Consider the following 22206-nt stretch of genomic DNA (forward strand, 5'->3'; position numbering starts at 1 on the left):
AGATGTCCCAGGAGGAAACTTGTTTAAGCTCGTGGCCCCTGTAACCTCTTTTGGGCAGGCCGCCCCCCTGCCCCCACCCTGCCACCAGCCCTGGGCTTCTCAGGTGATGCTGGTGGTAAAGAACCCGCCTGCCAACGCAGGAAACACAGGAGACCTGGGTTCAGTTCCTGGGTTGGGAAGATCCCCTGGAGGAGGACATGGCAACCCACTCCAGTATTCTTGCCTGGAGAATCCCATGGACAGAGGAGCCTGGCAGGCTACAGTCCATAGGGTCGCAGAGTTGGACACAACTGAAATGACTTAGCATGCATGCATGCCACCCTCCCTACTTCAGGCCAGCAGAAGCCCGAGCACAGAGCCAGGCCTGGTGGATGGTCCCCAGGTGCTAAAGACCTTGGCCAACTGCTTGTGGACCTGAGCTCCCTCACTGTGGCTGGTGAGTGACACTCCTCCCCCAGTCTGCAGTCCCTCCAGGGGCCAGGCCTGGACCCAGCTGACGTTTGTCTACTTCTGGCCCCTCCAGGCTCCCTCTGAACATAACTACCTTGCCTATTGCCTCATCTGTCCTTAACCCTCATGGACATTGCCTCTCTTGTCTACCAGCCCCTCACCAGAGACACAGCCACCATGACAGGCCTAGGCCTGGCCTTGGGGTAGCCAGGGAGTCATGCTTTCCTTGGAGGCAGAGTGCCCATCCCTGCCCACCTCCCACTCCTGCAGGTACAGTGGGAGCTGAGCCCCTTCCTTGGCCTCCAGCAGGTGCCGATTCAGTGTTCCCAGTGCATGTTGCACGGGGTTGGGGGGTTTCAGCTGACAGCACTTTCCCTGGCGTGCAGGCCCCGGAGAAGCCCCGGCCCAGTGGGCTGCCTTGTTTCCTACCCTGCCACCTCCGCAAACCTGGGGCTGCAGGCCCTCCTGCCCCTGGGTGGGCCGCAGAATTTTCACCTTTCTGGTGCAGATGCTAGCCCCACCCCTGCCGTAGGCACGTGGTCAAGAACGCAGGCTCTGGAGTCAGGAGCCTGAGTTCTGAGCCCGGCCCTGTGACTGTGACCTTTCTCTGCCTCCCTTTCCTCAGCTGTGATGTGGGCATGGTAGCACCTGTGTCACAGGTACTTGGTGAATGCTAGGTTGTTAGAATGCACTGAGTTCTGGAGGTGGCAGGTGGCATGATCAAAGCAGCATTGCACATTCACCTTATCTAGCTGGAGGATGGGGTGGTGCAGCTCCAGAGTTGCTGAGAAACAAGTCTGTGTGATGATGGGTCATGGGAAGTGTCTTGCAGGCACTATCAGGCCCGCTGGGAAGACTGGCTTAGGAAAGACTCGATCGTCTGTGTCGGGGAGCTGGCTTGCCAGGCCCTTCTGCCCTCCAGCAGACTCTGGTGATGTCTGCCCAGCCCAGCATCCATATGACTGGCTCACCTTGCCAGGTAGACCCTTTCTCCTTATGTGATGCAGGCATTGTCACCTTACCTCCAGAGAGACCAGGCTAGGTCCCCACATGTGTGTCCCCTCCCCTGTACCCTCTCCCTCAAACCCACAGAAGTCACTGGGTGTGTCTGAACTCTGCCTTCATACAAGGCCTCACATGACGTTCAGCAGCCTGGTTTATGGAGGGCCAGGCAATCAAAACCTAAAGATCAGGGAGGCTAAGCTTTACCGCCAACCTTGGCCCTCAGGCTCGTTCCTGCTTATCTCACCCCCTTCTCTCCTTTATCCCTAAAATGACTCTCATGGTAAGGGCGGCAGCTCGGGAGAACAAGGCTGGCATAGTTCTCCCTCCCTAAGAAAAACACTAGCAGGAATAGGGACTTCCCTGGTGGTTCAGTGGCTAAGACTCCTCACTCGCAATGTAGGGGGCCCAGCTTCAATCCCTGGTTGGGGAACTAGAATGCCATAACTAACACCCAGCACTGCCAAATAAGTATTTTAAAAGAGAAAACCATTAGCAGGGATGTTTTGGGTATCCTGACTGCCAGGAGAGCATCTCCCAGGGCCTATTCCTAGTCCTTGGCCTGCTCTGGCTCTTGAGTCAAAAGTTGTAGAAAGAGGGGGCTGACCCAAGATGGGTGCTGGTCTTCTGGGTACCAAGGGGTAGGGAACTGGGGGACAGGGGCCCTTCAGGGGTATGAATGGATGATTGCATATTCCAGAAGTACAGAGGAATCTCCTGGCCACGTGGAGCCCCAAGTAGCTGTAGCTGCCAACTACAGTTGACTCTGTGGTGACCTTCCTGTTGACCTTCTCTGGCATCTTGGTATTGGTTGCTGTCTTTGGCTGGGTAACCCCATGGTCTGGGGCTCCTGGGTCCTCTCACTGGGCCTGCTGGCTCTTCTGTAGGTAGAGGGAGCCTTTCAGGTAAGACTAAGCTGGAGTCCCCTTCCACTCTAGGTCATGGTTTCAAAGACCACAGGGACATCCCTGGTGGTCCAGTGGTTAAGAATCTGCCTTCCAATGAAGAGGGTGTGGGTTCAATCCCTGGTCTCAGAGCTAAGACCTCAATTGCCTCCCGGCCAAAACCCAAAACATAAAACAGAAGCAATATTGTAAAGACTTCAAAAGGCCATCCCCCTGTGCTACCAAATTTTTCACATCCCAAGGGGCCCAGGACCTGCTTGAGCTCTGTGAGTCATAGCCTTCACCTACCTGGTGTCCTCCAGGAAAGCTGCCTTCACGGCCCTATCCTCAAGCCTCTGAGGGGCTCTTAGCATGGCTTCCTTCCTAGGTCTCCCCAGCCAGGCAGTTCTCTGCACTGGGCCTGCCCCACAGCTCCAGCCTTCCCTGGTGCATCCCCAGCGCTCTGGTTTGCTGAGTAGCAACCAGGCCTCACCTTGGCCACCAGCCCCCAAAGCCCTTGGTCTGAGGGTGGCCGGCCCTAAGGCGGGGTGATGCTGGGAACACACTTTGCCCCCCAGGAGTCCCCATCCCCACCCTTGAACCTGTCAGTCCTCTGCCCCTCCTCCTCCTCCTCCACTCCGAACCTCTCCCATGTCTTCCTGTCAGATGACTGCCTAGAAACGAAAGCAATCACTTATACCAACTCCTGATTGCTCTTGTTATTTAATTTTCCATACCCTAAACAACCAGAGTTTGTCTTGAGGCCAGTAACGCCTCTAGCCCACCACCGTGTCAGGCCAGGCGTGAGGAAGCCAGGTCTGTTCCCCTTCCCGCATCTTCTGCAGCCTCCATCTTGCCATGCTCCGTTCTCCAGGGCCTGACCTGAGTATGACGGTGGCCTGGAAGGTTTTCCAAGACCTTGTGAGTGGAGGTGGCTGCTGTGGTTAGCGAACACGCGCTGGTCTCCCTGGTGGGGGTGGTGAGGTGCTGTTACCCCCGGCCCACCTCTGTCGCTCCCTCGGAGTCTAGTCCTTGGCTGAGCTGGAAGGGAGGAATGCCGGGGTCCAGCCTCGGCAGAATCCAGGGATACCCTCAGGATGAACGGCATCGGCGAAGAAAAGAAAGCGAGTCAAGTCTTGGTTGGGTACAGAGTCAAGACTACTTTATTTTTTCTACATCAGTGCTTATATACCCTAAAACCAATAATTTTAAAGAGGGAGGAGGGATTGTCTTGATAAGATTGTGCCAGGAATGCAGTCACAAACCATCTTCCAGAACAGTCAGTACCTTCATGCATAACTCTTAAACAATTCGAATGGGCTCTTAAGACATTAAGGCCACAGGCATGAAAAACGACTTTATTGTGTAGCAGTTAGTCAACTGTAAAAGCTGTTAACAAGCCTTATCTTGGGAGCCTTGGTCCTGGGTAGCATGGAATCTGGTTTTGGGCCCTACCCCCAAACATCTGCAGAGACAAACTAATACTATATGTTTACTTATTTTATTATCTACTTTTATCTCTGTGTTTACTCCTAGTGTCCTCCCAGGCACACACAGACAGGGGGCAGGGAGACATAGCAGCAAGCACTGGTATGTGACCCTGAGGGCCGAGGGTCTCATGAGCTCCCTCCAGACCTCACCCTAAGGGGCCCTTCTCTATACTTGCTTATGGAGTGCTTACGCCTATTGTTAGCAGACTTAGTTTTATGCCAGGGGTGCTTTGTACAGTCATGAGCATTCCAAACTCTAAACTGACCTTTATAACCCCAACAGGGCCAGAAGGGATAAAATGTTCTGTGTAAAAATATTTTCCTCATCCCTGGCCTGTTGACAGGGACCCGTGCACCACCAGGGACTGTATTTTGAGGAGGAGTCAGAAGAATTCTTAGAAAGCATAGAGGACTACCAAGCATCAGAAGAAGAAAAGACAGAGGCCCGAGAGTAGATGATGGGGCGGCCCCGAGAAATTCCCGGAGGTCTGGACAGCCTTGCCGTGCCAGCTCCTCGAGCCAAGACCTTGTCATGGGCGGGGTCTCTCTTCCCCGACAGAGAAAGCCCCTCCTGCTGTGGGGACCTCAGGCTAGGGCCTTTCTGCTCTGGCTCTACTTCTCTGGGCTGAGCCCTGACTCTGGAAGGCTGGGAGCAGGTTGGGGAAGGAGGAGGGGTCTGGAATTTGGTTTCACTGGAGAAGCAACAGCAGGAAGGGGCACCTGGGGGTGGAGGAAAGGACAAAAACCAGGATCCAGGAATCACAAGGTACCCCAGCATGGTGCTCCCCGCCCTCCTCCACGTCCACCTGGCCCTGGGGTCCCCACTTCTCCCAGACTGAGGAGGAGTCACTGCCTGGTGCTCCAGTGGTGGAAGCAACGCCCCCCACCCCCAGATCTCTTTCCCAACCCAGCTCTCCTGGCCATGTGGGGCCTCGAGTTCTGTCTCTGTCCACCCACCCACTGCAGCATTTCTGAGGGTAAGTGGAGCCCATTTAGAGGATTCTGCTTGACCACCCTGGGATCAGCCCCCATTAGCAGGTAAACTTTTGGGGCACAGTGATTGTACCACCCAGGCTCTGTCAACACCCACTGGGAAATGTCTGCACAAAGCCTTGGCAGCTGGGAGGCAGACCCCACCCAGAGTAAACACCCCAGAGGGACTGACCCCTGTGCCTTACCGTGTTTGGCTGGACACGCTAAAGCAGGTCTTCCGCTTCCATACCTGGAATGGGAAGGGTGGGGTTAGGCCACGCTTTCCAGCTGGAAGACCCTCAGTTCCCTTGGGTGGGCTCAGGAGGGAAACAAGCCCTCACCTTGACTCAGAGGGTCAAGGGTCCAGTATGTCTCTCAGGAAAGCGCCCCTGGCCCAGACAGACACTTACCAGGACCAAGATGAACGCAATAAACAGGAGACTCAGGATGATGAGAGCCACAGCATAGCAGGGGATGACATAGGTGTCAGGCTGGCCTGAGGATACAGAACAAAGCAGGGAGATGGCTGGGGTTGGGCCCCATTCTTCTAGACCACAGACCCCTGAGAAGGCACAGCCAGGCCTGCAGAGAAGTCCCGAGTTGAGGGGTCCTTGCCCAGAAGCGCTACAAGAACAGAGCTCTGAAGCTGGGGCCACCTTGGAATGCTCCCAGGAAGAGGAGGCCAGCTTGGACCCTAAAGATCTGGGGAGCAGCAGGAAGAAAGGAGGGCAGGAGGGGGTGGCAGGCCGCAGAGTCAGGGCAACCAGAGGCAGCGAGGCAACAGGCCTGAGGCAGGAGGCATATGGATAGAAGACAGAGAGGGAGGCAGGCACTGACCGAGGCCTGGGATGACCGTCTTCACGGAGAGGCCCTCAGTTTCCCGCAGGGCTCGCAGACCCCGGAGCACGCAGCCCTGCACGACGGCTCGGGCTGGCACAGGCCTGAAGAAGGCGGCAGCCACCCTGGCGGTCAGTGGGTCAGGCCTGGCCGGAGGATCATCACCAGTGTCAGGAGGTTAGAGAGCCTGGGGGCCTCGCTCAGGAAGGCTGCTTCTCTGAGCCCCTGACCCCATCCACAGAGTCCAGCCCTGGGCCCCAGGTCACCCAGAGCCGCCAAGGACTTACTGGAACTTCTCCACCACCACTTGGCTGAAAGTCTGCAGAGGCCTGAGGACGGTGGTCAGCTGGGAAGCAGAGAAGATGAAGAGGGTCACGGCCTTACTGCAGACTGTTGGGGCCCCTCCCTGAGGCCTCCAGCCTCCTGCTCTTCCCTCCCACTCCCCACATCACCCATCTCGTCAGTTGCCCCCGAAGTTTCTGGGACTTAGGGCTGGTTTGGTCCTTCAGGGCCTCGGTGAAGGGTTGGTCCAGGATCTGCAGCCACACTTCGCAAAGCACCAGCTCTGCTTTCTCCCCTAGATGGGCGAAGAGGTGGGTGTCAGCCTGCACCCCTCTCCCGGGAGCCCTGGGCTGCACACCCCGACCTCTACACTCTCAGCCAACATCAGCCAAATCCAGTCTGAGGCTCAGTCCAGCCCTGCTGCCTTAGCCCATGAGCTAAAAATACTTTTACATTTTTCAGATAGTTGAAAAATATCAAAAGGATGGTATCCTGTGGCACAATTACATGACACTCAAGTTTCCGTATCCGTCCAGACGTACGGGGCGCGTAGCCACACGCATCTGTCTATGTCATGTCTGTGGCTGCCTTCCCTCTATAAGGGAGCAGTCAAGTAGTTATGACAGACACGATGGCTCACAGAGCCTGTCTATCCAGCTCCCCATCTAAGGTCCCACATCTGATTCTCTGTGGCCCCAGGACAAGAGTATGTGTGACTGAGATGAAACTCTGTCCATTCTCCAAAGGAGGAATGCTGCGACCCAGAGAGATTAAGAGGCTGCCAGCCAAGGACACCCAGGGATCCCAGCCCTGACTCACCATTGGCCATGATGGTGGATTTCTGGACAACAGGATCCATTATGTTCCGGGCCAGGTGATTGGCCAAGCCAGGGAGGTGGGTACCTATGGGGGTCTGGAACTTGTATTCGATGTAAACGCCCACCCAGTGGTCTGCATTACTAGAGCAAGTACAAGGGGGGAGTGCAAGGGTTACAGGCTTGGCCAGCATGTGTTTCTAGAAGCAGGCATCCAGCCTCCCACCCCAGCACATCCTCAGGCTTAGGGCTCCTTGCTGCCTAAGGCAGAGCTTTACAGGGCCAGCTGGGGCTACCTGGGACAAAGCCCTCCCCTGGTGACTCCTGAGCCCACGGCTCCCATGGCCTGGCTCACAGCCCCCCCGCCCCAGGGCAGCCCCCAGGAGAGGAAGAAGGCAGGCTGGGCTGCGGGGGGAGAGCCCCACCCACCTGAAAAGGAGCAGGGGGCCCTCCTGGGGATGCACTGAATAGAATTCTGCCACCATAGCCGTGACCTGTGGGGAGTCCTGGAAGTCAGAATGAGCCTGGAGCTCTCTCCTGAGACCCAGCATGGGGTGGGGAGGGGCAGGACTGGGGTGAGGCAACTGAGCAGCTCCTTAAACCTTGCATTCTGGTTGCCTCCCTCACTCACCCTAGTGCTGGCCCTGGGTAGGGGTGTCTGGTTACAGAGCCTGACCATAACCCCCTAGGATGAGCTGCTGCCTGCCCCAGACAACCTCCCCAGTGCCAGGCAGAATGTCATCCCTCAAATTGGGGCCCAACGGGTAAGGCTGTGTGCCCTTCATGCCTGCCTTCTCCTGTAGGGCCATGGCTGGGGGCTGCCCCACCCCTCACCCCCAAGCCACAGAGGCCTGCAGTCAAGGAAGGCAAAGTGAGTCCCAGGCCTTTGAGGGCAGGCCAGAGGCCACCTCACCTGTGGGAGAATCTTCTTTTCCAGCAGGACAAAGGGGGCAGAGCCGGGCAGGAGGAGCAGGGGATGGAAAGGCTCCATGGCTGTAAGATGAATCCCGAGGGTCTCCAGGGCCAGGTCAGTCAGGTTGGACCCTGAGAGCCATGGCTGGGAGTTCAGGAGGCCCTGGGAGCCTCCTGATCCACCACCCCCCCACCTCATAGCTGGGACAGGGGGTGCACCTCTCTAGGGAGCACCCCCAGCTGTCCATGGGCACTAAGGTAGGCGGTGGGGGAAGAGGGGCAGGCAGAGACTCACCATCCGAAGTCAGGCTGCTCTCATCCAAGGACAGGTTCCCCAGCATCCGCCCTGCGGCCTTCACTGAGCGGTGCAGGGTCCAGAGGACTTCACGGGCAGAGGGGCCCGGGACTTGGCCCCCAAACACAAGGGAGGCATTCACAGCTGCGGAGTCGGGCCTGTGGACAGACTCCTCCTTACCAGGGGTCAGTGGGGACAGGGAGAACCCTGGGGACGGATGAGGACCTGGCTGGTGCACAGGACCAGGGTCCTGAGGAAGGAGGAGCTGTGGACTGGGTCACTGTGTGACATCACCCCTCTGGGCCTCAGCTGCACTCCTAGCTAAAATGGGGATAATGATTCCTTTCAGGAGGGCTGTGTGGGGACTAATGGTGCAGCCAGCAGAGCACACAGCAGGTGCTTGGGAAAGCCAGTCCCCTTGGACAGCCCAACAAACTGGCTCTGATGGGAACACTGGGAATCCCACCCAGGGAAACGGCAGCTGTGAGCAAGCAGGAAGTCAGCCTGAGCCAGACTGAGAAAAACATCTTCGGTGGTATCACAAGGAGCAGGGGGTCAGGAGAGAGGGAGGTGACAGGCTTGAGGAATCTCTGTAAGCCTGTGGGAGGTGGGCCATGTGACCATGTCCCAAGGAGGCAGCCTGGCCTGAGCATGGGGTTGAAGGAGTTTGTGGGGAAAGATCTGAAAACAAGCAGCCTCAGGACCCAGACTTCCTTCATCCTTCCCGTTTTGCACTGTGCCCTCCTGGGTTTGGGAAGACAAAGCCTCTGTTCAGACCCAGGGCAGGGAACCCAGAGTGATTTCAGTTCAGAGTGGAAAGTTTCTAACCAGCTTGGGTCAAGGAAAGATAGTGGTGGTAAACTTCCCATCACTAGGTATAATCAAGCTTCTATCAAGGTTCACACTGAGCTCACAACTCATATGGGGCTGTGATGATTTGGACTTTCTCAACCTTTTCTATAAGATTTCAGGACTGGCATCTGCTGGCCAAATCTGGCTTTAGGACTCCCACAGCATCCTCAGAGGCTCAGAACCAGAAAGCCCCACCCTCCCACCCCAGAGAATTTGTACCTGCTTACATGTCATTTAATTTCCCCTGTGGCGCTAGTGGTAAAGAACCCACCTGCCAATGCAGGTAGATGTAAGAGACGCGGGTTCGATCTCTGGGTTGGGAAGATCCCCTGGAGGAGGGCATGGCAACCCACTCCAGTATTGTTGCCTGGAGAATCCCATGGACAGTGGAGCCTGGTGAGTTACAGTCCATAGGGTCCCAAAGAGCCAGACATGACTCAAGTGACTTAGCACACAGGCACATGTCATTTAAGGGCTCTTGGCCCTGGGGAAGTCCTCTGTCTTCTCTACCAGGTTCAGGCAAAACCTGGCACCCCTGCCCCAATCCTGCGGCTGGAATTGGAGCTCAGAGCAGGCAGGAGGTCCCCTAAGCTTACACGGCCAGAGGCACAACCAGATGTGGGCCTCCTGTCTGCCCACTGAGGGCTTTTCTGGCCCTCAAGGTGCTGTGGTGGAGCTGGGCAGGGCAGGGAAGCCTGGCTGAGTACACCTGTGGCCTGAGAAGGTGCAGACCGGCTGGCAGACAGGTGGTGAACCCTGAGAGACTCTCTCACTCACCTGAATTGCAGGACACCAACGCCCTCAAAGCTGGAGAAGGCCTCATGATAGAGGGACTGAAGCTGGGGACAGAAGAGCCAGGTGAGGGTCTTCATGGCCCCCCATTTCTCCACAGAGTCAGCTCACCCTCATTATCTCTTGTCTGGGCCCTGCAATGGCCTCACTGTCCACCCGGACTGCCCGAGGCCACCCAAGCCTTCCCTGCATGGCTGCCAGAGACCACTTGCCAACCACCCTCTACTGAGAACCTCAGGGCGCCCTCAGCTATCCAGCAAACACACAGCCTTCCCAGGCCTTTCCTTCACTGCAGTTTTACTGAAAATGGCTTTCCAATCCAGTTAGCCTGTGTGCTCATAGTCACTGCCCTGCCATCTCACCTGGGCAGCAGCCCCTCCTCCTAATTCTCCCCCACCCAGCCCAGTCCTGAGCCTTCTCCAGATAGCCTCTCACCTGTGACCCTGGACCTTAGCCTCTACCTACCTTTCTACCTCAGGGTCCTCACACATCCGTTTCCTCTGTCTAGGAAATGCTTGCTCATTTCATCTGGCTTAGCCTTCTGCCCATCCCAGTTAAAATTCTCCTTCCTCAGAAAGGTGTTCTCTGGGCAACCCCCTGACCCCAGCTGTCTAAACCAGTCTTCTGCTTATCCTGTAGGCGTTCCCCACACCCAGTCTCTGCAAGAGTCTCTGCCTGGCTCCCCCTGCCTGCTGGAGCCACTCAGGACAGGGTCAGCTTTCTACCTCTTGGGTTCCCACCGTGCACCCTACATGCTCTTCCCCACACCGGCGAGAAGCCCAGGGTGGGTTTCACTCACTCCATACTTCCAGAGCCTCCGTGGGCACCCCACTCTGGGCCCAGCTGCCCCCAGGGAGCTGTGGTTCCCAGGGAGAGGCAAGCTGGGATGGGACAGTGTGGGGAAGGGAGCCGACAGAGGGAGAGATGCCAGCTCCGTAGGGCCAGGGTCTGAGTCGCAGGGGGAGGCCTCTCCAAGGGCCAGGGTAGTGGAGGGTGCGAGGTGGTCCAGGGTGGAGGAATAGCCGGAGCCGAAACACAGAGTGGAGACAGGCCTGTGCTCAGAGGCGGGTGGGGCAGGCTGGGCTGGGATCAGCCCTCCAGATGAAGGAAGAAGCCCTCACCTGGTGTCGGATGTTGTCACGCAGCAGCTGGTACTCCGGGGAGGCAGGGTTCCCAAGTGCCACCACCGAGGCTGCATTGGCGATCCTGAAGGTCACGAAGTGAGTCACACGGCTGGGTCGTGGGGAGGGGGGTCTCGAGTCCTGCGATGAGACAGTCTGGCGAGGACGAGACAGGGAAGACGACTGGGGGGAGGCCACACCTCCAGGGACTCTGGGGCAGTCAGCAGGAAGGCCAAGGGCACATCTGAGGGGGAGGGTGGCCAAGGAGGCTGGGCTAGCAGGAACCAGTGGCCTAGGCTGGACTGTCCACTGAAGAGCAGCCGTCCTTGTAACTGCCAGAGGTGGCTGGGCAGGTGGAAAACTGGAAACATCGAAGAGACGGCCTGTGGCTGTGTGGGGGAGCACAGATGCAGAAGCGTCCCGGGAGGTTCTGGCTCTGGCGGTGAAGAGGGCACCTGTGCCCCTGATGGGTGACGGGGATGCGAGTGGATATGATGGTGGTGGTAATGCTGATGACAGCTGTGAAGAGGGTACTGTTGAGAGCAGTGGTGACACTGAAGGACCCAGGCCCAGGCTGGATGCCAGACCATTTCTGGGGGAACCCGAGACCACTGTGAGGGCTTCAGAGGCCATGTCCAGCACTGACCGCACTGTTGCTCCAGGAGGAAGCGGCTCTGTCGCAGCCAACACGTGACTGATCGATGTAAACTCAAGTGGCCCCTGGGGTGCTGAGGACACAGCCTTCTCTGGGGCCCTTGGAGCCAACGTCAGAAGTGGGGCATTCCCTGGCCTGAAGTTGCTGGGCCCTGATGCAGACGGTGTCCAGACCATGGGGTTGAAGAGGTGCCTGCTCACAGGCTGGGGCTGTGGTTGGGGAGAAGCCTGCAGTGGTGATGTGGCAGCCCTCTCTGGAGACCCAGGGACCAAGATCTCTCCATCCCCAGGTGCAGCCATGCGGGACACTGGCTGGGACTTGGGGGTACTGTGGGCTGCAGGCTCAGCCACTGCGGATGGAGCTGGTCTGTGTGAGGTGCCTCCTGGGGCGCCAGAGGGTCCCAAAGGGGCAGGCTGGTTCGGGAGGAGCTGCAAGTCCAGGAGGAAGCCTAGGAGACCTTGCTGGTCCCCAGGGACCTCTGGGAAAAGGCCTCTTGCCCTCCTGCCAGGAGCCTCCCCTGACCTCTCGGCTGAGGGAGAGACCCCTGCATGGACTGGCACCAAGTGGTTTAATGATGGGAGGAGTATCTTCTTGCTGCCACCTTGCAAAGCAGATGTGCCAGAGGCCCAGGGAGACGGGCCCAGGTCTTCGTGAGCGGGAGGAAGGGGCAGGGCGGGAGCCGAGACCACCAGGACAGCTGCAAACCAGGAGAGCCCTTTTCTATCAGCCGCTCGGTGGGCTGGGAACTGGCCCACAGTCTCAGGTGCCTGCCCTCCCTGCCACCTCCCTCCTTTAGGGGACCCGAGGAGACCCAAACCCTGGCCCCGGCTCTGCCTCGAACCACTGGTCTACCTCCAGAGAAATCTCCCCTCTCTGATCCAAGCCCACCAGAGACAGGGCAACCCTTCCCTGCCACCAGAAAAGGGGACTGTGAGGGTAAGAGGGTATACCTCAAGGGTCCCACTCTTTTCTTCCACCCCGTAACAGGGCCCTGTCCAAAGGGAAGTCCTTTCTGGTGAGACCCAGGCTACTGGAAGGGGCTGGCAGGTGCTGCTCAGCCTCCAGCAAGGGAATGAGGCAATCACCTCATCACATTTCCAGAACCCAGGATGCCTGAGGGCTGAAAGGGGTGAGGGATGGGGAGGGGCCCATTTCTGAAAGCCATAATGCTACCTCTGGCTGCAAGGGTGCGCTGAGTCCCATGGGGCCAGCCCAATGCCAGCTTTCCCCAGTGAGAGACACTGAGCGCCCTTGGGGAGACCCAAGCCTGGGAGACTGAGGAGGGGGTCCTGGCCCCATCTCAGGATCCTTTGAGCTGACAAAGCCAGGCTGACATGAAGATAAGGAAGGTCAGTCCTGGTGTGGGAGCCATGGGAGTCCCCAGAGTGAGCCGGCAGGGTCTGGGATGGGCCCCCCTGGGGCCACACCCCCACTTACCAACCAGGAGAATCCCAGCAGATGGAAGCCACTGCCCAGCCATGCTGAGGGCTCCTGCTCAGGCTGCCAAGCCCAGAACCAGATGGGAGGAGACAAGTGGAAGATTCCCTCCAGATCTCCCTTCAGGAAAGAAGTGCTGCCCAGCCGTGAGCTCTGGTCAGCTGACGCCTCCAGTTATGCCCTGAGCTGCGTCTGCCTGGCCTCCTTCCACAGTCCTGCCCTGCAGCTCAGGCGCAAGTCCCTGTATCCTCCAGCAAAGCCCCTTGGGCGACAGGCTCTGTTGAATGGGAACTTTGTGTGCCAGCCCCACAGCCTGAGAGGTTATAGGCTTGAAAATCTGTTGAAGAGTGAAAAGTTCTGTCCAGTCTAGGGGAGGGGTGGTCTTCATGGAGGTGGTGAGGGTCTCAGCGGTGGCAATGATCTGGGTAGGGGTAGGAGGGGTGTCAGTGGTGCTGCTGGTGGGGTGGGGGTGGCTGTGGCGAGAGTGGCAGTCATGGCAGACTTGTGATGGTAGTGGAGGTGGTAACTGTGGTGGGAGCCCTGCAGGTGTCCAGGTGGGATGGGACCTGGTGGAGGGCAGTGATGCCCGTTCCCTGCCCCAGCTCCCACCCCATCAGGCCAAGAGGGGAGTCTGGAGGAGAGCAGATCAGAGAATAGTCCCCATCGTGCCCCCTGCACTGGGCCCACATGGAATCCTGGCCAGAGGCCTGGACTGGGGATGTTGGATGTGGAGGTGGGTGGGCTTTAGGTCAAGGGTCCTCCCCGGGTTCCCCTACAGACCCGGCATTCTGGGCAGACCCAGAGCCTCCTGCTGGTCTTTGCTGTGGTCAGTCCTGCTTTCCTCTCACCACCTCCTTCCTCCCCTCACCCCTGCAGACACAGGAGGAGAAGGAAGAGGGTGGCACTAAGCAGCTTTGAGCTACTGAGGGCAGGAAGGGCAGGGGTCTGGTGCCTTCATGGGAGCCAGTTAGGCTTGGGGCTCAGACCATGCTCCACACCTCACCATACACCTGGCAGCCATAGGAGGCTCTCAGCTCATTCAAAGCCTCTCCTACCAGGCTCCTGGCTTGTGTGTGACCTCCAGGAGGGTCCAAGACCTGTCCCAGGTCACTCAGGACTGGCAGGCTGCAGTAACCCCTCAAGGGGAGATAATCCCTAGAACCCTTCACAGCAGGAAATCAGACCAGAAACTCCCGCCCTTCTTTCCTGCCTCTAACCATCACCCAGCAACTCTTACCTGAATGCACCCCTTCCCCTTTCTAAAGGAAAAATTCCCCCATGACCCAACCCCACCCTAATACATATATCATCCCAGGATCAGGCAAACGCCCCAGCCCAGCCCTTTTCCTGCCGTTCAACCATGGTTCATCTGCTTTGTAAACCCAAGCTACTCTGTCCACATACCCAGAGACAGCCATCTGCACCCAGCCCCTTCTGCGTGAAGAGGTTAAGGGTCCAGGTCCCCCAGGGTCTGGGGTGGATATCCTCCTAAGGGCAGGCTTTGTTCTTTGACAACTCCTACCTCCAGGCCTAGTTTCATTGCCCCCATTCTCCCACTTGCCCTTCCATAGGTCTAAATTCTGGCCCATGACCCCATCCCCCAGACCAGGCAACCCACTCCAGCACCCCCATTCCCCATTCTATCTCCCTTGCCTGTGCACCCAGGATGCCCAGGTCTTACCTGGTGATGCCAGGAAGCCTCTGTCTCGGGAAATGTCAGTGTTCCACAAAGGAGATGGTGAGTGCAGCAACCCCAACCTCCGCCTAGATGGGCAGGGCCGCCCCCTTCCCAGGCACCCTCAGGACCAGGAAGGTTTGGTTTCTGATGGCTCTGGTCCAAGAGTGAAGGCCACTCACACCACAGGCGAGGCTGGACTAGACTCTCTCAGCACTGAGGCTGGCTTAGCAGTGATGGTCAAAACAGGAGCTCCCAGGGACAGGAGAGGGGTCAGGGACAGAAATACGCCTGAGGATCACTCCACACCACTGGGCAAGGGCTCTGGGCTCAGACTCCAGAGGTGGGAGATGAGGACATGCTCTCTCTCCCCATCAAGCCCCTGCGGATCGAGAACAATCTCACAGACAAAGCTCAGTCAGGAACTATGGACTGGGGCTCGGGGCTATGTCTAGGATCAGGGTTTAGGATATGCATGGGGATGAGGCTCAGTCTGTGTCAGCATCGGTGCTAGAACTTGCACTTGAGCTGAGCTGGACCTGGGCTGTCTCTGCTCTTCCCCTGCACTCCAATAGGAAGGCCATCCCAACACCCAAAATAACCTGTGTTCATCCTTGAAATAAACTGAGAGGAATCTTAGCCCCAGATCAAGGATTTCAATAAAAACTTAGAAGATTCACAACCTCTGGGGCAGGATCTGGAGCCAAGTGTTGGGTAATATTCCTCTTCTCATGGGCCAGCTCAGGCCCCTCCATCAGGCCCTCCCATCCTCCTCCCAGCTCCACAGCCCTGAGAGGACCACAGTCTAGCCCAGTTATATAGTCTTCTGTTCTGTGTAAGAGCTCTGCTCCCTCTCCATGCTCTGTTCCCTAACATAGCTGAGTACAGAGGGGAGCCCTCTCTCTCTGTGATCACTGGGGGCTGTGGCTTCCTGGGGCAGGAGGAGGGCTGCATTGGCGGTCATCCCATGACCCTAGTCCAGCACCAAAAGAGAGGGTGTGTGGAGACCCAAAGAGTCCTGGGGATCTGTACAGCAGTGAGCGAGCGGGGGATCCCAAGAGAAGAAACAGGACAGGTCATCCCAGGACTGACCAGGCAGACATTTGCCTAGACACACCAGCAGTGGGGCCGGCAGATGCTCAGCTTTGCCTGTGTACCTTCCGGAGGTAAGGCCTCTCCGGCTTCAAAGGTGGGTGTGAAGCTGGCCCTTCCCCTTCCTAGCTGTCTCTTCCGGACTGCCAATCCTCTAGTAGAGGAGGTGGGGTGCGGTGGGGTGGGGACCAGCTTACATGACTCATGTGCCCCTTGGCAGGTGCCTGTCCATCCAGACCTCAATCCCCTGTTACTTTGCTCCTTAGAGAAGGGATGCTATGATTGTTGAGGGCTCCGGCCACTTGACCAGGACAGGACAGGAGGCTCACGGGAGGAACAGGGAGAAGAGTGGGGAAAGGCAGGACCCTCTGCATCCTCTGCTGAATCTCAATTCTCCATGAGCCTCTGGCCCTCCTGCCTGGCTGACTTTGGTCCTGGACCACTCCCCAGACCAGCTCCAGCCCATGCTCCTCTCCACTCCCACCCCTGCCCGTGGCTGCTGAGGTGGCCACGCGCTAGCTCTGGGAAGGGACAGGAGAAACCGTATGAGAGAACGGCACCTTCCACTTCATTGTGCTTCCAGGGACAGTGTTCTAGGCCAAGAGAACAGCCTTAGCAAAGCTCTACAGCTAACTCAGTTCATGCACAGAAGGGAGGGCAGACCCCTCCCCACCATCCAGCCATTTTCCAGAGCCCCCACTTCCCCAGCTCCCTCTGTGACCCAGCCCAGGCTCCCCCAGGGTCTCAGTTTACAGCCCTGCCCATCACCGCATCACTCAGGTACCCAGGATGTCAACCCACCTACTCCAAGCGTGTTGACAGGGCCAGAATCACTCTGTGAGCCCCTGTCAAGAGCAAGTAACAAGTAGAATCCCAGCTGAATCAGGCCAACTGACTGCCTTCCTGCCTCTGGCCTGCCTCTCCCCCGTCTTTGCCTCACCTGCTACCTGTCCTTCTGCCCCGGGAAATGACAGTGCCCAGGTAGGAAACCTGGCCCCAGACCTGCCCTTTATCTCCAAAGGTGCATCCTCAAAGGAAGGTCAGGGGTCTGACACCTAATGCCATTTTTCCTGGGTTTTTCTACCCAGACTGACCTCTCTCCTGCTGGAACCTCTGGCTGGATTCCCCCGCTTACCAAGTCAGGCTGTGTATGGTGTTGAAAGTTGAATGAAAGGAAAATCATGGCTCTCATACAGATGGAAAAATGAACACATGTTAAAGATTGTGTTTAATTCAGTATTAATGAAGGAACCAGGCAGGCATTATGACCAGTTCAGGGGAGAATTCAAAGAAGCCTTAATTTATATGGAATAAAGAAATGTTTAAATAGATTTATAAATACTGGTAAAACTTTTTCTTATTTGCTTGATTATAAACAATTATTTTGCATTGCTATCAGTCATCATCAACGTAAGATTGTAAAAAACAAAAAGAAGTGTTTGTTTAAAAATTATGTATATATATATATATACACAAAGTTTCAGAAGAATGGTTTTAATCAAAACAGTGCATAGTTTTCCATTGGAAACATCTAGTAATTTTTTTTTATTCAAAATTTCCTTACAGTGGTCAGACTCTCTGAACTGTGCAGCAAAGGAAATGGGGCTTAGTAAGTATTGCAGATGTCAGGGAAGGCTTTCTGGAGGAGAGGGACTGGACAGGATAGGAAAGGGGAGGGCACTAGCAGAGACCACTAGTTGTCCCCGAATACTTCTCCTATTTTTCATTACTAGTACTATCCCTTCTTCTTTTTTTTGTCATACTGCATGGCATGTGGGATCTTAGCTTCCCAACCAGGGACTGAACCTGCACTCCCTCATTGGAAGCACAGAATCTTAACCACTGGACTGCCAGGGAAGTTCCCAACTATCCCTTATTCTTAGCTGGGCATGCGGTGGTCCAGAATAAAGACTACATATCCCAGCCTCTCTTGTAGTAGGTGTGACCATGTGATCTGGCTCTGGCCAATAGGATAAGAGCACCAGTTCAGTTCAGTCCATTTCAGTTCAGTTCAGTCGCTCAGTCCAACTCTGTGCAACCCCATGGACTGCAGAGCACCATGAGGGATGTCCCCCAAAGGAAAAAGTTTTACTCTTTGTCATTCTCCTTCTTGCTGACTGACATGTGAAACTCAAGCTCTTGAACCACAAAGTAGAGACTGTAAATGCAAGATGGTGAAGCAAACAGGAAGGCCCTAGACATCCTTGTGAAGTCACCTGACCAATTGTGGACTATCCACCTCCAAACTTGTTTGGTATGAGAGGGAAATAGATGTCTATGTTATTCAAGCCACTGTTATTTGGGGTTTTCTATTTTTCATTGCCATACAGAGTCGGACACTACTGAAGTGGCTTAGCAGCAGCAGCACTGACTTTACACTTGTATTGGGTAGAAACTATGCCTGGCCTCCCTTCTCTGACTTGGCAGCACCCGACTCAGCTGACATGAACAGAGCTCACTCAGTGGGAGCAGTGGGCAGTCTTTGGGGGCACACATCCCTTCCAGACAACCCATACTTTTAGGCGTTCTTAGCCCTTCGTGGTTTTGCTTTCTTCATACTTCATGTCTCCCCAACAAGAACCCTCCACTTGGGCTAAGTGGGAACACTCATTCTTTCCAGGTACATTTCCAATACCATGCTTTTGCTCCTGACTCAAGGTGTAGGTACTATGAACCACCCATTGAAGTCAAAGTTGCTCAGTCATGTCCGACTCTTTGCGATCCCATGGACTATACAGCCCATGGAATTCTCTAGGCCAGAATATTGGAGTGGGTAGCCTTTCTCTTCTCCAGGTGATCTTCCAAACCCAGGGATTGAACCCAGGTCTCCCGCATTACAGGCGGATTTTTACTGGCTGAACCACAAGGGAATCCCATTAACCAAGGAAAAATTGGAAAACCAGCACAATGTCTACCTTTAATAAAAACCCTGGCTGCAGAGAAATAGAAATCTGCATGAAGGCATCAGAGAGTCAACACAACAGTGAAGAATTCCTAGACCAAGATACAAGGAAGAGACAAAAAGTGTTCAGCATTTGGAGCTGCATTTCCCATGGGGGTGTTTGTTGGTCCTAAAAAGGTAGCTGAGAAGCTGATCAGTACTTTGAAGAGCTTCTAGGTTACTATAGAGACAAAAGTTGAAGTCCAGGACCTGCCAAAGTTTGGGGTAGGGTGTGCGTATGTTCTTACAAACCCATAGACCATTGGTTTGGAACACTGGACGGCTATATCTTGGGAGTAAGGGTGATCTGGAAGTAAGCCAAATCTCACATAAACTGAAGCCCAGTTTTCAGTCTCAATTCATAAAATTGGATTAAAATTATCTTGAATTGCTCATGAATTCAGGCACTGGGATAGGAAAATGAAATTGTCTCTGGTGGAAGATAACATTATCTTAATCCTCAAAACATTTTACAAGCTAATGTTTTTAAAATATTTGGCACACAGCTAAGGCAACCAGGCCCAGAAGGAGACAAGAAAACATGAACTAAGAATTAATGAAAGCAGCGGACAATAGAAACCCCCTCAGAGGATGGCTGCAAAACTCTCAACTTCAAGCCTGACTAGGGCAAGGGCTATTCGTGAAAACCAGAGGCTCTTGAGTTCTCAAACGAATTTGAAGAAGCCAAGCAAACCTCTGAGGAGGGTTTAAAACATAAGGCAAACATTCCTCAGCCCAAAGAAAGTTTCCAGATCATGGAGGCTTGGTTGGCAGAGAAGAAATGCATGAACCCTTTCAATACACTCATTCTGTCCTGGAAGCTGGAGAGTGATCCCAGGACAAGGACACAACTCACTAACCGTACCTACCAGGAACTAACAGAGCAACTATGAAACAAGCCATTCAACCTGGGCACAAAACTGCAAAATCCCTGATCGTGACTATTCCACTCTCAGCGTCCTCCTCAGAGTCAGTGTGGGCAGTATGCCTGAGGAGAAGGACGTTGAGACACCTGCACCACCACCTCCTCCCCAAAAGCAGACCAAGCCGGAGCTGTAGGGAGCCGGCAAGGGAGACCCCGCCCATGACAAGGTCTTGGCTCGAGGAGCTGGCACACAAGGCTGCCCAGACCTCCGGGGATTTCTCGGGGCCACCCCATCATCTACTCCCGGGCCTCCGCCTTTTCTTCTTCTGATGCTTGGTACTCCTCTATGCTTTCTAAGAATTCTTCTGACTCCTCCTCAAAAATCCCCCTTGAAACCTTTGCATGGCAGCGATACAGTCTCTGGTGCATGGGTCCCTATAACCAGGCCAGGGATGAGGAAAATATTTTTACACAGAACATTCTACCCCTTCTGGCCCTGTTGGGGTTATAAAGGTCAATTTAGAGTTTGGAATGCTCATGACTGCACAAAGCGCCCCTGGCATAAAACTAAGTCTGATAACAATAGGTCTAAACACTCCACAAGCAGAAACAGATACAGAGCCCTTCGAGTTTAGAAGGGCCCCTTAGGGTGAGATCCAGAGGGAGCTCATGAGACCCCTGGCCCTCAGGGTCACATACCAGTGCTTGCTGCTATGTCTCCCTGCCCCCTGTCTATGGTGTGCCTGGGAGTACACTAGGAGTAAACACAGAGATAAAAGCAAATAATAAAATAAGTAAACGTATAGTATTAGTATGTCTCTGCAGATGTTTGCGGGTAGGGCCCAAAACCAGATTCCATGCTACCCAGGACCGAGGCTCCCAAGATAAGGCTTGTTAGTAGCTTTTCAGTTCAGTTCAGTTACTAAGTTGTGTCCGACTCTTTGCGACCCCATGAATCACAGCACGCCAGCCCTCCCTGTCCATCACCAACTCCCGGAGTTCACTCAAACTCGTGTCCATCGAGTCGGTGATGCCATCCAGCCATCTCATTCTCTGTCATCCCCTTCTCCTCCTGCCCCCAATCCTTCCCAGCATCAGAGTGTTTTCCAGTGAGTCAACTCATCGCATGAGGTGGCCAAAGTATTGGAGTTTCAGCTTTAGCATCAGTCCTTCCAATGAATACCCAGGATTGATCTCCCCCAGAATGGACTGGTTGGATCTCCTTGTAGTACAAGCGACTCTCAAGAGTCTTCTACAGCACCACAGTTCAAAAGCATCAATTCTTTGGTGATCAGCTTTCTTGACAGTCCAACTCTCACATCCATACATGACCACTGGAAAAAGCATAGCCTTGACTAGACGGACCTTGGTTGGCAAAGTAATGTCTCTGCTTTTTAATATACTATCTAGGTTGGTCATAACTTTCCTTCCAAGGAGTAAGCATCTTTTAATTTCATGGCTGCAATCAGCATCCACAGTGATTTTGGAGCCCCCCAAAATAAAATCTGACACTGTTTACAGTTGACTGACTGCTACACAATAAAGTCGTTTTTCATGCCTTGTGGCTTTGATGTCTTAAGAGCCCATTTGAATTGTTTAAGAGTTATGCATGAAGGTACTGACTGTTCTGGAAGATGGTTTATGACTGCATTCCTGACACAATCTTATCAAGACAATCCCTCCTCCCTCTCTAGAATTATTGGTTTTAGGGTATATAAGCACTAATGTGAAGAAAATAAAGTAGTCTTGAATCTGCACCCAACCAAGACTCGACTGAGTTGCCATATGACCCAGCAATCCCACTCCTGGGCATATACCCTGACAAAACTATAATCAGAAAAGATACATGCATAGGAATTCCCTGGTTGTCCAGTGGTTAGGACTCCATGCTTCCACTGCAGAGGGCACAGGTTTGATCTCTGGTCAGGTAACTACAACCTCACATGCCACACAGCATGTCCAAAAAAAAAAAGGATAGACATACCCCAATGTTCACAAGCAGAACTGTTCATAATAGCCAAGACATGGAAACAACCTAAATGTCCATCAACAGATGAATGGATAAAGAAGATGTGGTATATGTGTGTGTGTATACACATATATAATGAAATTTTAATCAGTAATCAAAAAATGCCATTTACAGCAACATGGATGGGCCTACAGATGACCACACTAAGCACAGTCAGTCAGAAAGACAAATAACATATGATATCACTTATATACCCCTTGGAAGAAAAGTTATGGCAAACCTAGACTGCATATCAAAAAGCAGAGATATTACTTTGCCAACAAAGGTCCATACAGTCAAAGCGATGATTTTTCCAGTAGTCATGTACGGATGTGAGAGTCGAGCCATAAATAGGCTGAGTGCTGAAGAATTGATGCTTTTGAACTGTGATGCTAGAGAAGACTCTTGAGAGTCCCTTGGACTATAAGGAGATCAAACCAGTCAATCCTAAAGGAAATAAATCTTGAATATTCATTAGAAGGACTGATGCTGAAACTGAGGCTCTAATATTTTGGCCACCTGATGTGAAGAGCTGACTCATTAGAAAAGACCCCGATGCTGGGAAAGATTGGAAGCAGGAGGAGAAGGGGATGACAGAGGATGAGATGGTTGGATGGCATCACTGACTCAATGGACATGAGTTTGAGCAAGCTCTGGGAGATGGGGAAGGACAGGGAAGTCTGGCATGCTGCAGTCCATGAGTTTGCAAAGAGTTGGACACGACTGAGCAATTGAACAAAAACAATATGTGGAATCTAATAGATGATATAAATAAACATATCTGTGAAACAAAAAAACAGACAGATTCAGAGAAGACTTTCGGTTGCCA

The 22206-nt window shown here is 54.3% G+C and overlaps 1 protein-coding gene across 1 annotated transcript; it reads right to left on the bottom strand.

Annotated features, from left to right (window-relative positions):
* Positions 1–4515: 4515 nt before the first annotated feature.
* On the bottom strand, positions 4516–12839 carry LOC148774530 (taste receptor cell protein 1-like). Its single transcript, XM_088829712.1, has 13 exons — positions 12797–12839; positions 10705–12056; positions 9569–9630; positions 7940–8097; positions 7646–7776; positions 7162–7226; positions 6737–6876; positions 6088–6212; positions 5923–5981; positions 5636–5781; positions 5209–5294; positions 5005–5048; positions 4516–4546 (listed from the first exon to the last, which is right to left on the bottom strand). The coding sequence occupies exons 1-13, from the start codon at positions 12837–12839 to the stop codon at positions 4516–4518; spliced, it is 2442 nt and encodes an 813-aa protein (XP_088685838.1).
* Between the last annotated feature and the right edge of the window lie 9367 nt (positions 12840–22206).

The sequence above is a fragment of the Moschus berezovskii genome, chromosome 21 (assembly GCF_049115385.1).
Source record: "Moschus berezovskii isolate FMDL1 chromosome 21, NW_MosBer_1.0, whole genome shotgun sequence".
NCBI lineage: Eukaryota > Metazoa > Chordata > Mammalia > Artiodactyla > Moschidae > Moschus > Moschus berezovskii.